This window comes from Natrix helvetica (genome assembly GCF_964273705.1).
Source record: "Natrix helvetica genome assembly, chromosome: 5".
NCBI classification, from domain to species: Eukaryota; Metazoa; Chordata; class Lepidosauria; order Squamata; family Natricidae; genus Natrix; species Natrix helvetica.
This window is the reverse complement of record NC_138551.1, coordinates 92,962,444-92,976,097: the sequence shown is the minus strand read 5'-3', so window position 1 is coordinate 92,976,097 and position 13,654 is coordinate 92,962,444. Positions and strand designations below refer to the sequence as shown.

General features: G+C 45.3%; 1 protein-coding gene across 1 annotated transcript in view; it reads right to left on the bottom strand.

Annotated features, from left to right (window-relative positions):
• Positions 1-13,654, bottom strand: part of ZMIZ1 (zinc finger MIZ-type containing 1) — a gene marked incomplete at its 5' end in the record, with an annotated part of 114,282 nt that overhangs the window by 44,036 nt on the left and 56,592 nt on the right. The window contains 4 exons of the mRNA XM_081954108.1: positions 1,610-1,751; positions 2,442-2,616; positions 6,032-6,214; positions 8,525-8,812. Of these exons, the coding sequence (XP_081810234.1) occupies positions 1,610-1,751; positions 2,442-2,616; positions 6,032-6,214; positions 8,525-8,812 (788 nt within the window). The remainder of the gene's footprint in view (positions 1-1,609; positions 1,752-2,441; positions 2,617-6,031; positions 6,215-8,524; positions 8,813-13,654) is intronic.

Below are 13,654 nucleotides of genomic sequence, written 5' to 3'. Positions count from 1 at the left end.
CTAAACCCTTGCCACATGTCCCGAAACTAAACCCTTGCCGGACAGAGTCTTCCGGCAGCCAGCCCACCATAGAGAGCACTCCTAGAGCGGCTGATGCTGGAAGACGGCCCCGAGTTTTGGAGTTTGGAAGTTATGCGCGGAGCGGAGCGGGGCGGCGGCGGGCAGCAGCAGCCAGCGGCGATGGCCTGGGAGAGCTGCGCAAGGGCTTGGTGAGGCTGCGGGCGGAACAGGTGCTCGCGCAACCCCCTTCTCCAGCCGGGCAGAGCTCCATGCACTGACCTAGGGGGTATCCCGAATGTGCCAAGCCGCAGGAGCTGGGGGGTGGTCAGAGCGCCACATGGCTTGGCACCTTAGGGATTACCCCCTAGGTCAGTGAATGGCACTCTTCCCGGCTGGAGAGGGGATTTGCCGGGCAGCTGCTCGTGGGCATGGTTACCTCATGGCTGCTTCGCCCCTGAGGCTGTGCCCGGCTCTTCGGGAGCCAGTTCACAAGGGAGCAGTCGCCCGGCAGCCCCAAAACAATAAGCCCTCCCTGATAATAAGCCCAAGGGCATATTTTGTGGGGCAAAAGAAAATAAGCCCCTGTTGTATTTTCGGGGAAACACGGTACCAAAAACCCTCTTTTATTTGGACAGCTGTGAATTCTGGTCATTCACAGCCTGTAATGATTTACAAACAGTCAGTGAAGATTCCGACAGATGTCTGTCACAGTCTTTCAGGGTAATGCTGATAAGCACCCACCTTTATCTCCCTTGAAACGCTGCCAGAGACCTAATTGCCAATTACTTTTGCAACGTCAAATGGAGCACCGGGTCAAACGGAGCATTTCAGAATTTGAACCGACCAGATTGAACTAATTGCTTCCTGCAAAGGCTCACGTCCAGTTCGCTCCTCTTTTATGTCTTATGGGAGGGGCCAATCATCTTCAAGCCTTACTCCCGAGTCACCCCTTTTGTCTTAACTGTTCTTGCCTTCTGGCAGATTTGTGCATGCGCACACTTGGAACAGACTCACACAGTTCTTCTGCCTCACTGATGTCAGACTCTAGAGCAGGGGTTCTCAACCTGTGGGTAAGGACCCCTTTGGGGGTCGAACGACCCTTTCACAGGGGTCGCCTAAGACCATTGGAAAACACGTATTTTCGATGGTCTTAGGAACCGAGACACCAATTTTATGGTTGGGGGTCACCACAACACGAGGAACTGTATTAAAGGGTCGCGGCATTGGGAAGGTTGAGAACCACTGCCCTAGGAGCTCTGGAGGGAGCACATAACTCCCAGATGGCCCTGGCTCCCTCTCTGCCTCCGACGCAGAGCCCTCGTCCAAGCCTTCCCCAGGACTGGCCCATGTTCCTCCCCAACTTCCTCACTGTCCGACTCTGCTGCCAACTTTGCAGACCATCGACGGACCACAACACGGTTGTCCAGTCTCTTCTTCAAAACCTCCTGTGATGGAGCACCCACAACTTCTAAAGGCAAGCTGGTTAATTGTCTAGCTTCAAAACAGGAGTGGTCTTCCCATCCACCACTGACCCAAGAAAGAGCCCTTTGGCTCCCCTCTGGTTCGGCATCCTGGGGCGTCCACCCACTTCGCCCCGTTGCAATCCTACCTCCACATGAGGGTCTGATGGACGGTCGGCCGCAGGTGAAAGACGTGATTGCTGACCGCCAGGTTGTGCTCCAACCGGAAGGGCTCTAAGACGACCCCGTCTCGCACGGGGAACGTCAGGCGCAGCTCGTCGTTATGGCTGGCTGGAATTGAAGAGGGAGAGGAAAGTTAAGGATGGACTTTCCTATTAGAATAGAATAGAGCTGGAGGAGACTTTGGAGGTCTTCTAGTCCAGCCCCCTGCTCAAGCGGGAGAACCTATACCATCTCAGACAAGTGACTGTCCAGTCTCTTCTTAAAAACCTCCAGTGATGAAGCGTCGACAATTTCTGGTGGCAAGCTGTTCCACTGGTTAATTGTCCTCACTGTTAAGAAGTTTCTCCTTAATTCTAGGTTCTTTCTCTCCTTGATTAGTTTCCATCCATTGCTTCTTGTCTTGCCTTCTGGTGCTTTGGAGAATAATTTGACCCCCTCTTCTTTGTGGCAGCCGCTTAAATACGGGAAGACTGCTATCATGTCCCCCCTAGTCCTTCTTTTCTCTAGACTAGCCAACTTAAATCCTACAAATCTTCATATGTTTTAGTCTCCAGCTCTAGTGCCATTGTAACTTTGTACGGTCACTAAATGAACTGCTTTAAGTCGAGGACACTTGATATTTCTGTCTGATTCATTCCCAGAAATCCCCCCCGCTGATCTGCAATGCTTTGCACTTTTCTGAAAAATGCTTAATCCACAGGCCATTGCCTCTGGCTCAATTGTTTCAACCAGACCAATATTATTTCCACGTGGTGGAAAACAGGATCAGGCGAAGACTTTCACAGGTTTGGTACTTACTTGGAGGTGGTGGTAAAGCATTGATATTTGGCTTAATGTCTGGTGGGAAAGGTGGCTTGACATCTTGATTAGGAGACAGGTAGGGAGGCATATTGCTGCCGGGAGTCATAGGTGGTGTTGGATTTCCTGGAACAGGTGAGTGAGGATAATTTGCTACAGAAAGAGGCCTGGATGACTGCAAGATGGTGGTTGCCATTGGAAAGAGAGAGAAAGAAATTGGAATTATCACAGTGGTCAGGGACTTTCGGCTGCATAGTAGAATTCTTTGTATGATAAAAGCATTGGATGCTGTGGGAAGATTTAGTCTGTCTGTCTGTCCGTCCGTCCGTCTGTCCATCCATCTATTTATCTATCTATCGCTCTCTCTGTGTGTGTGTGTGTATGTGTGTTCCAGCATAACTCTGGAACGCCTCAAGCAATTCCAACCAAACTTGGTACACAGATGACTTACTCTCTGGAGAAAAAATACTGTGGCGGTAAGACACCCCTAATACCCCTCGGGGTGTCTGTTCTGTTAAGATACAGCCTGTTGTGCCTTAAAATGGCTTCTACTGTACTGCCGTAAAATGGTTTCTACTGTACAGTGCAGTGGAGTTGCCACGGTAATGGCTTTACGGTACTCCATGAGGGGGCTCCCTCTGGTAAGGGGGAAAATCGAACATTAGAAATTACGCCTTTAAAGCGTAAGTGATGGATAAGGTACAAATATGGTGTTTGGAGAGCAGAAGAGGCAATAATTGTGTTTTGGGAGTTGATGGTAAGACGAATTGATGTAAACATTTAATAATATAATACGATGTTGGTTATGTAATAATATAGTATACATGAGGTTATATGTTATATATATATATATATATATATATATATATATATATATATATATATATATATATACATACATACATACATACATACATACATACATACATACATACATATATATATATATATATGCTGGTTTTGTTGTATTCGGGTCTTTTCCCGTGTAAGGTTGAGATTGTCTTTGCAACGTTTCGGCAGGATCAGCTTAAAAGCCCACAGCTTGAAGATGGCAGGTGTGATCCTGCCGAAACGTTGCAAAGACAATCTCAACCTTACACGGGAAAAGACCCGAATACAACAAAACCAGCATACCTACACCCATGAAAATCTACGAATATATATATATATATATATATATATATATATATATATATATGTATATGTATATGTATATGTATATGTATATGTATATGTATATGTATATGTATATGTATATGTATATGTATATGTATATGTATATGTATATGTATATATGTCTGTGTGTTTGTGTTACAACCCCTGGTATGACCCAATATGGGAGGGAGCTCACTCCTCCCCCTTTATTTTATCAGCACAAATACAACACACACATATATATGTATGTATGTATGTATGTATGTATGTATGTGTGTTACAACCCCTGATATGCCTAAATATTTCCCTGGCTCAACTGAGAAGGAGGCGAGCCTGTGGCTTAGTGGCTAAAACTCCTGCCTAAGATATAATACAGCCCAGGTTCAAATCCCAGTAAGGGTATGGCTAGCTGATGAGAGCTAATTAGCTCGAAATAGATCTATACTAGTCTCTCTTTATTTATTTATCAGTACAAATACAACACACACACACACATATATGTTGTATTTGTACTGATAAATAAATAAAGGGAGACTTTAGGCATACCAGGGGTTGTAACACAAATACATACATACATACATACATACATACATACATACATGTATGTATGTATGTATGTATGTATGATTGGTGTGTGTGTGTGTGTGTGTATTCGTAGATTTTCACGGGTGTAGATATGCTGGTCTTGTTGTATTCGGGTCTTTTCGGCTAAAACAACGAAAACACCAGCCTGAAGATGGCGAGTGAGACCTCGCTGAAGCGTTGCCAAGACCATCTCAATCTTACATGGGAAAAGACCCGAATACAACAAAACCAGCATATATGGGGGCATAGGGAAAATATTTTTAACTAATTTAATTGTTGCCAAAATCAGGGCTTAGGGAGAAGTCTCTCTTGCCATTGCCTCTTCAGAAATTGCGGCGACATTCATGGAAGGAGGGAGAACAGCCCATTCCGCACTTACGTTGCCACTTGACATCGCCATTCCTGCTTAATACAGGATTGGGATAAATAAATACCCAGGCAATGCCGGGTTGTCAGCTAGTTCTGTATAAAGGTAGCCCTTGACTTACGACGTCAATTGAGCCCAAAATGTCTGTTGCTGAGCGAGACAATTGCTAAGTACGTTTTGGCCTATCTCATGACTTTCCTTGTCATGCTTGCTTAGTGAATTACTTTCCGTTGTGAGTCACACGTTTGTGAAGTGACTGGCTTCCCCGTGGACTTTGCTAGTTAGAAGGTCACAGAAGGAGATATAGTGACCCCGGGACTCTACAACCATAAATGTGAATCGGTTGCCAAGCGTCCTGATTTTGCAATCACACAACCAAACAACCAAACTCAGAGAGCACCAAGGACCCCATAGTCTTTGCCCTCCTCCTCCTCCTCTTTCTTCTTTCCCCTTCTCCTCCGCCTCTTCCTCCTTTTCCCCCCTTCCCCTTCTTGTCTTCCTCCGTCTCCTCTCAAACTCCTCTCCCTTCTAGCACTGATGATGTTACCTACCGTATTTTTGGAGTATAAGACGCACCCTTTTCCCTCAAAAAAGAGGCTGAAAATCTGGGTGTGTCTTGTACACTGAATACAGCATTTTTTGCCTCCCAAAACCCTGCCCCCTTCACCAAAATGGCTGCGCGTAGCTTGTAGGAAGCTTTTAGAGAGCTCCTGGGGGCTGAGAAGGGCAGAAATGAGCAGAAAACAGCCCGTTTTTTGCTCAATTTTACCCCCACCCCCACCCAGCAGCACTCGATAAGCTTCCTAAAGGTTATCCATGCCCTTTTTTTAACAAAAAATGGGACCGTTTTCGTGAAAAACAGCCCGTTTTTTGCTCGCTTTTTGCCCCCACACCCCCAGCAGCACTCTGCAAGACCCCTAAAGGCTATTCATGCCTTTGGGGGCGGGGGGAAATGGGCCTGTTTTAGCGAAAAACAGGCCATTTTTGGCAGGTTTGCAGAGTCAAAAACTGTTTTTTTAAATTTGTCTCTTCAAAACCTTGGTGCATCTTATACTCCGAAAAATATGGTAGTTTGGTTAATGAAATGTTTGCAAGAAAACAACCAAGCTCAGAAAATACCAAGGACCCCACAGTCCTCCTCCTCCTCCTCCTCCTCCTCCTCCTCCTCCTCCTCTCCACACTCCCTTCTAGCACCAATGGTGTTAACTAGTTTGGGTTATGAAATGTCTGCAAGAAAACAGCCAAGCTCAGAGAGCACCAAGTATACCACATTTCAACCCTGAGCTGCAAATATTCTCCTTTATTGATACTTATAATAATATATAGTCAACATGCCAATAATACACAAGCTACAAGAGTTTTTAGTTACTTATTCAACACGGAAGAGTTTTTCATTAATATAGTGGCCACCATTAAAGCTTACCAAATGGCCAAAATGAACTCTCACGAATGAGTAAGAAAAATGAAGATCAATGGTCCTCACCTTGTAATATTGCCCCATGTTAACGGCTGGATTGGGATACTGCCCCGCGCTTTGCTGGTTTGGCATTCTCTGCGCTGGGTAGTTGGGCGACGTAAGGGGTCTTGGAGCATTGGGAGCAGGATACTGGCCAGGCTGGGATGGAAACTGGTTATTTGGTCCGTATTGCTGGTTTCCATAATTTGGCTGGTTGATAGAAAAGACCAAAAACAAACATATATATGTATATGTATATACGTATGTGTGTGTGTCTGTCTCTCTGTCTGTGTGTCTGTCTGTCTATCTATCATCTCTCTATCTCTATCAATCAATCAATCAATCCATCCATCCATCAACCTATATATTTCTCTATCTGTCATCTACCTACCTATCTAATCTACACACACACACACACACACACACACACACACACACACACACTGTATAGACATTATAATGACACCTCTGGCAGACTGCAGCTAAACTGGCTCAAAACTAAGCCTGTAAGATTTTATTTTGGTTGAGATGTTCCAGCAGCATTTGGGAGCTGATCCTGAGAAAAACTAAACATTGTCACATTTGGTTGATACTTAGATAGGAAACACACCAGGAAAGGTTGACCATTTCTATCCTAAGGGCAAGAAAACTACATGGATGTGTATGTGTCTGCACAGAACAATCACATTCAGAAATTGGAATAGAGAACAAGAGTTGGAAGGGAGCTTGGAGGTCTTCCAGTCCAACCCCCTGCTCAGGCAGGAAACCCTACACCATTTCAGACAAATGGCTGTCCAATCTCTTTTTAAAAACCAATGTTGGAGCATCCACAACTTCGGGAGGCAAGTTGTTCCACTGATTGATTGTTCAAACTATCAAAGAATTTCTCCTTAATGCCGTCATAGTTCTCTCCTTGATTAGTTTCCATCCATTGCATCTTGTCTTGGCTTCAGGTGCTTTGGAGAATAGCTTGACTCCCTCTTCTTTGTTGCGCTTTATGTTGCTCTTCTCTGGACTCTTTCTAGAGACTCAAGATCTTTTTTACATTGTGGTGGCCAAAACTGGATGCCGTATTCTAAGTGTGGTCTTACCAAGGCATTATAAAGTGGTATTAACTCTTCATGTGATATTCTATTCTATTCTATTCTTATTCCATATTCTATTCTATTCCATTCTCTCTTCTCTTCTTATTCCATATTCTATTCTATTCTATTCTATTCTATTCTTATTCCATATTCCATTCCATTCTCTATTCTACTCTTCTTATTCCATATTCTATTCTATTCTTATTCCATATTCTATTCATATTCCATATTATTCTATTCTACTCTATTCTATTCATATTCCATATTATTCTATTCTATTCTTATTCCATATTCTATTCTTATTCCATATTCCATTCCATTCCATTCTCTATTCTCTTCTCATTCCACATTCTATTCTATTCTATTCTATTCTATTCTTATTCCATATTCTGTTCATATTCCATATTATTCTATTCTATTCTATTCTTCCATATTCTATTCTATTATTCTATTCTATTCTATTCTATTCTATTCTATTCTTCCATATTCTATTCTATTATTCTATTCTATTCTATTCTATTCTATTCTATTCTATTCTGTTCTGTTCTATTCTATTCTTATTCCATATTCTGTTCATATTCCATATTATTCTATTCTATTCTATTCTTCCATATTCTATTCTATTATTCTATTCTATTCTATTCTATTCTATTCTGTTCTGTTCTATTCTATTCTTATTCCATATTCTGTTCATATTCCATATTATTCTATTCTATTCTATTCTTCCATATTCTATTCTATTATTCTATTCTATTCTATTCTATTCTATTCTATTCTATTCTATTCTATTCTATTCTATTCTGTTCTGTTCTGTTCTATTCTACTTTTCTGGTTGCCTCCAGAAGTTGTGGGTGCTCCATCACTGGGGGTTTTCAAGAAGAGATTGGACAACCATTTGTTGAAATGGTCTATGGCAGGGGTGTCAAACTCAATTTCATTGAGGGAAGCATAGGATTATGTTTGACCTTGGGGGGCTGGGGTGGGGATGGCCAGGGTGGGCGTGGCCATCTTGATGTCAGGGGGCGCCTGTGGTGGCATGAGCACTCTGTCAGCAAAAACGGACTCCCGAGCTCCATTTTCAGCTGCGACGGCCTCCTGCTGCCCCCTGTCAGCATAAACAGAGCTCGGGGGGGGGGCATGCACAGCCCCTCTGGGCCCCATTATCAGTTGTGACGGCCTCCTGCAGCCCTCTGCCAGCAGCCCCACCGAGCTTCATTTTTGCTGGCTCCGGAGGCCAGATCTAAGCACCCTGCGGGCCAGATTTGGTCCCTGGGCCTTGAGTTTGACACCTCTAGTCTACGGTCTCCTGCTTGAGCAGGGGCTTGGGCTAAAAGGTCTCCAAGGTCCCTTCCAACTCTATTATTCTGTAATATAACCTCCATAGTTTGCAAGGGACAGAAGGCAACCCACTTTGAATTGAATCCCCGATACCCACCTCTCCAGGATATGTTCTCTTCATGCCTTGCATGGGTAATGACTGGGGACGGGGACCAGGGTAAGCCTGCTGGGGCATCCTCTGCCCATGGTTGAAAGGGCTCATTCCTGGAGGTCTGGCCTGGCTCATGCCCATGGGTGGCCCGCTCATATTGGAAGGCGTCATGCTCGCCCCCATGGATGCCGGGTTCAGGTTGGCTGGCATGGAAGCGGGACCGCGAGGGCCAGGCTGGTTGATGAACTGGCTGTTGTAAGGCTGTGCCGGACCCATCTGGAAAGAGGAACAAACCTTCAACAGAAGAAGGAGAAGAAGGAGAAGAAAAAAAAAGAATATAAAAATGCGACATGGACTTAAAAGGGGAAGGGGGAACCGTATGGGAGGGGGGACTCAGAGCTCTGTCGCATTTTTTTCAGGGCTGGTTCCTTTTTGGGAGGACCATCATTGCTACTGGGATTTGAAAAGGCAACGGACAAGGAGACCATTCTCGATTTAATGGTGGTCGTGAAAACCCTCCTGATTAACTTCCGTGGGCCCGGGAGTTACGTCCCCATGCCATTTCCGAACTGAACATAGGAACTCGTCTCTCCTAGGGCCGTGGGACAAAGAAATGCAACAGAATCATTTTGGCCAGGGGACTCAGCAATGTCTGGACAGGCTAGCAGCAAACTGGGTGAAATTCAAAATTTTTCCCTACTGGGTCTGTGGGCATGGCTTGGTGGTCATGTGACAAGGTGGGTGTGGCTTGGGGGGTGTCATATGACCGGGTGGGCGTGGCTGCACAACTGGCTCACACACAATGTAAAAGCAGCTGGACTTCACACAAAACGGCCCCTGCAATAAGCAGGAACCTCACAGAGAGCTGAAAAACCAACGATCACACTTTACACAAAAATATCGCAAAAACTGCACAACTGACTCTCACACAATGTAAAATTAGCTGGACTTCACACAAAGTGACCCCTGCAACAAGCAGGAACCTCACAGACAATCAGGAACAGCTGATAGTCGCCCAGCTGATTGTCGGAATTATCTTTTTCTTTACTTTTTAAAGCATTTTTTAACTACCGGTTCAGAAACTGGGTTTGATGACTAGAAAGAACTCAATTCCAGTGAATTTGGGCTGATCAAGGTTGCTCCTGGTCAGTCTGGGAACCATCCAATTGGGAGGTTAAAAATAAAAATGTATAAAACCAGGAAGAACCCAATCTGCTTCTGCTAAGAAGCAGTGTAAACATGTCCATGCCCATCAGCAAAAATGTGCTTGAATGCCTAAATTTTGGATTTGATTTCAGTCCTCAGCTTACGACCACAACGGAGCTCAGAATTTATGTTGTTGAGTGAGAAGTTGGTTGACTTTTGTCCCATTTTACAACTTTTCTTTCCACCTTTGTGAAGAGGGAATCCCTGCAGTTGTTAAATTAGTCATACGGTCGTTAAGTGAATCTGGCTTCCCTATCGACTTTGCTTGTCAGAAGGTCGCAAAAACAGATGACGTGACCCTGGGGACACCACAACCGTCATTAATATGAAACCGTTGTCAAGCCTCCGCGTGTAAATCACGTGATCTCGGGGGTGTTACATGGGTCGTAAGTATGAAAAATGGTCGCAAGTCACTTTTTTCAGTGCCTTTTTAACTTCGGTGACTAAATGAACTGTCGTAAGTCGAGGGCTAATTGTAATGATTATCTGAGACACGGATTTCTCTGTAGGTGTGGTAGGAAGAGTTCAAGACGAAGGAAATGTCTTTCTATTTGCTTTTTCTAGTTGCTATTTGTTTTTGGTTCCGTATTATTTTAATTTCTGCTTATTGGTTTTAATCTGGGTTGCCTTGTTGGCGGAGGGGACTCAGGATACCCCAGCAGTAACATGAGGCCATTTGGCATGGTGCAAAGATAAATTAATTTTTGAGTTTTCACAAAAAAAAAACTGCCCTCTTTAAAAAAACAACAATTCTCCTGTTACTATGTACTTAATGTCTGCTGACTGTTTTGAGGTGTGTTTGTGTTCCTATGTCTAAGTTAAGTTTAAGTTTACTTTATTGTCATTGCACCTCGTACAACGAAACTAAATGCCATCTTCAGTGCACATCATACATAAGAAAACGATGAAAAAATAAAACAGAAGCACACATCTTTCACATTCTACACAACTGAATTGAAAACTCCTGATATTGCATTAATATTGCACTATGCAGTAGAATTCAATATAGTTACTGCCCTGGGATAGAAGCTGTTTTTCAGCCTATTTGTCCTTGTTTTTATTATCCTGTACCGCCTGCCAGATGGTAATAGTTTAAAAAAAAAAGGGTGCCCAGGATGAGATGGATCTTTAAGAACATTTTGAACTTTCTTAAGGCAGCGGGAGCTATAAAGTTCTTCCAAAGAGGGGAGAGGGCAACCAAGGATCCTCTGGGCAATGACGTTAACTCTCTGGAGCCCTGTCCTATCTGCCACTGGCAAACCATACACAAGTGCAGTAAGTTAAAATACTCTCTATGGTGCAGCGGTAGAAGGTCACCAGCGGGTTTTCATTCAGTTGTTGTTTCCTGAGAAATCTCTGCTGGGCCCTTTTGACCAGTGCTGCAATGTGAGTGTCCCAGGTCAGGTCTTCTTTTATGATAATACCCCAAAAAACTTAAAACTGGCCACTTGCTCCACTTGGTCTCCATTGATAAGCAAGGGCTGGATGTCTGATCTATTCCTTCTATAGTCCACTATAATCTCCTTGGTCTTATTGATGTTAAGGACCAAGTTATTGTCACCATACCACGGTCCACCACATCTCGAGGTGTATGTGGGAAGGAATCGCTCTTTTAAATTCTACTGTTTAAATATGTTTTTGTTGTTCTTTTAATTTTCTTTTTGGAACCCGTGTTTCAATTTTTGCAGGCGTTTCTGCAGATCTGGCTTAACAGGAAGTGGAAAGGTCTCTTTACAAACTGCAACATTTTAAGCAGAAACATATCCCAGGCCAACTGCAGTCTTTTCCTTTCCCCTTTGGCATCCCCTTCCCTTCCCTCTCTGATCTGGGATAAAGCTTCTAATTCCTGTGCAATCTCTTTTCAAAATCCTTTCTGAGGTCAACTGAGACTAATCCAACATATCAAATCTAAACTTTTTTTTTTTAAAGAAAAAAATTCTGAAAAAGCAGCAAGGGATGAAGAAACGAACAAGCAAAAAATAAATTAAAGTGATGCTGTACACATCGACTAATTATGACTGATTTCCAAATTATTACTGCTCTTTTAGTAACATGCTGTTGTGGCCAGAACAGCTGGCAGCAGATTCGGACAGTGAGGAGGTTGGGAAGGAACATGGGTCTGTCCTGGAGTCTGGGGAAGGCTCTGATGAGGGCTCTGTATCGGAGGCAGAGAGGGGGCCAGGGCCATATGTCAGTTATCAGCTGCCTTCACTGAAGATGGCCTTTTTAAAAAAAAAAAACATCTGCTTTTTAAACACCTTTTTGACATCTGCTTTGCCGGCTCCTACACCATTTTGAAACCCTCCTGAGTGAAACCCGGTTAGGCGACTAGCCCATTAACTCACCCTTTCATCTTGGGTCAGGAAAACTTTCTCGACAAACAATGATTTTACATCTATTTCTCCAGCACCTGTTACCAACCAATTTCACCCCATGATTCCATTTCTATGTACACGAAGCCGGAATTACTGCGGCTGCGGGAATCCCCTTTCTCGCAGGTTTGGCCTCCAGCCCTTTCGAGGGCCCACCTTGAGGACGGGTTTATTAACCCTGAGAGGTGGAGGAAGCGCAAATTAAGGGGTTTTTTAGTAAAATATTTTTTAAGAATTTGTAGGGATTCTGGGGTTGGGGGGTGGGAGGAGGTCAGGAGTGATGACAAAGCCAGGTCACTAGGTGTGGTCGCGAGCGGAAGGAGTGGTAGGGAGGAGGAGGGGGAGGATACCGTTCCTATACAGGGCTCTTTGATTCCAACGGTCGTAGGGAGGGGCAGATGCGAGGACAGAAGAACATGCAGTCGGTTGGGAGACCGTGGGTGCTGGTTACACCCGGTCGCTTGTACCAACCCCCGCGTTCTAGGTGGTCAGGAGCTGCAGACCCAGGGCCTGAGGCTGTTGCTATGCAATGCGAGGTCCGCTGTTAATAAGGCCCCCCTCATTCACGACCTAATTTTGGAGGGGGAGCCGGACCTCGCGGGAATAACGGAGACCTGGTTGGGCCACGAGGGAGGTGTACCCCTTGTGGAAATGTGCCCACCAGGCTACCGAGCATTTCACCAGCCTAGGGCCCAGGGAAGGGGCGGTGGGGTGGCAGCAATTATTCGGGAGGACTTAGAGCCGAGGGAGTCTACTGTGCCACAGACGTCCGGATGTGAATCCCTTGTTGTGAAATGGGGCCCTGGGAGACAGTTGGGCCTGCTGATAGTATACCTGGCTCCTCGCTATACATCAGCGGCCCTGCCTGAACTCCTCGAGCTGATCGCATCGGTGGCGGTTGAGACCCCCAAACTTTTAGTTATGGGGGATTTTAACCTGCCATCGATGGGAGAAGCATCAGAGGGGGTTCGGGAGTTCATGGCTTCCATGACAGCCATGGACCTGACTCAATTGATTCAGGGCCCAACACACGAGGGAGGTCACACCCTGGACCTCGTTTTTGTCTCTGGCCAGTGGTTGAGTGATCTGGGAGGAGGGGATTTAACCATCACTCCCCTGTCATGGTCAGATCACTCACTTCTTCGTCTTGACTTCCCTGGTGCTACCTCCCGCTGCGGGGAGGCGGAACCGGAAAGCATTAGATGGTTCCGCCCCAGGCGCCTGATGGAACCGGATAGGTTCCAGACGGAGCTTGGGCCACCACCTGTAACCCTGACCCGCCCCCGGGTAGAGGACCTGGTGGTCGCGTGGAATAATGCGACTACCGGGGCTTGAACCGGGTGGCGCCTTTGCGACCTCTCCGGCGGCAACGATCCACCCTGGCCCCTTGGTTTACCGAGGAGCTAAGGGTGATGAAATGCCGCAAGAGACGCCTAGAGAGTTGTTGGAGATCCTCCCGTTCCGAATTTGATCGAACACAGGCACGAGCCCATTTAAGGACGTACCTTGTGGCATTGAGAGTGGCCAAACGCCAATACTGTGCCACTCTCATTGCATC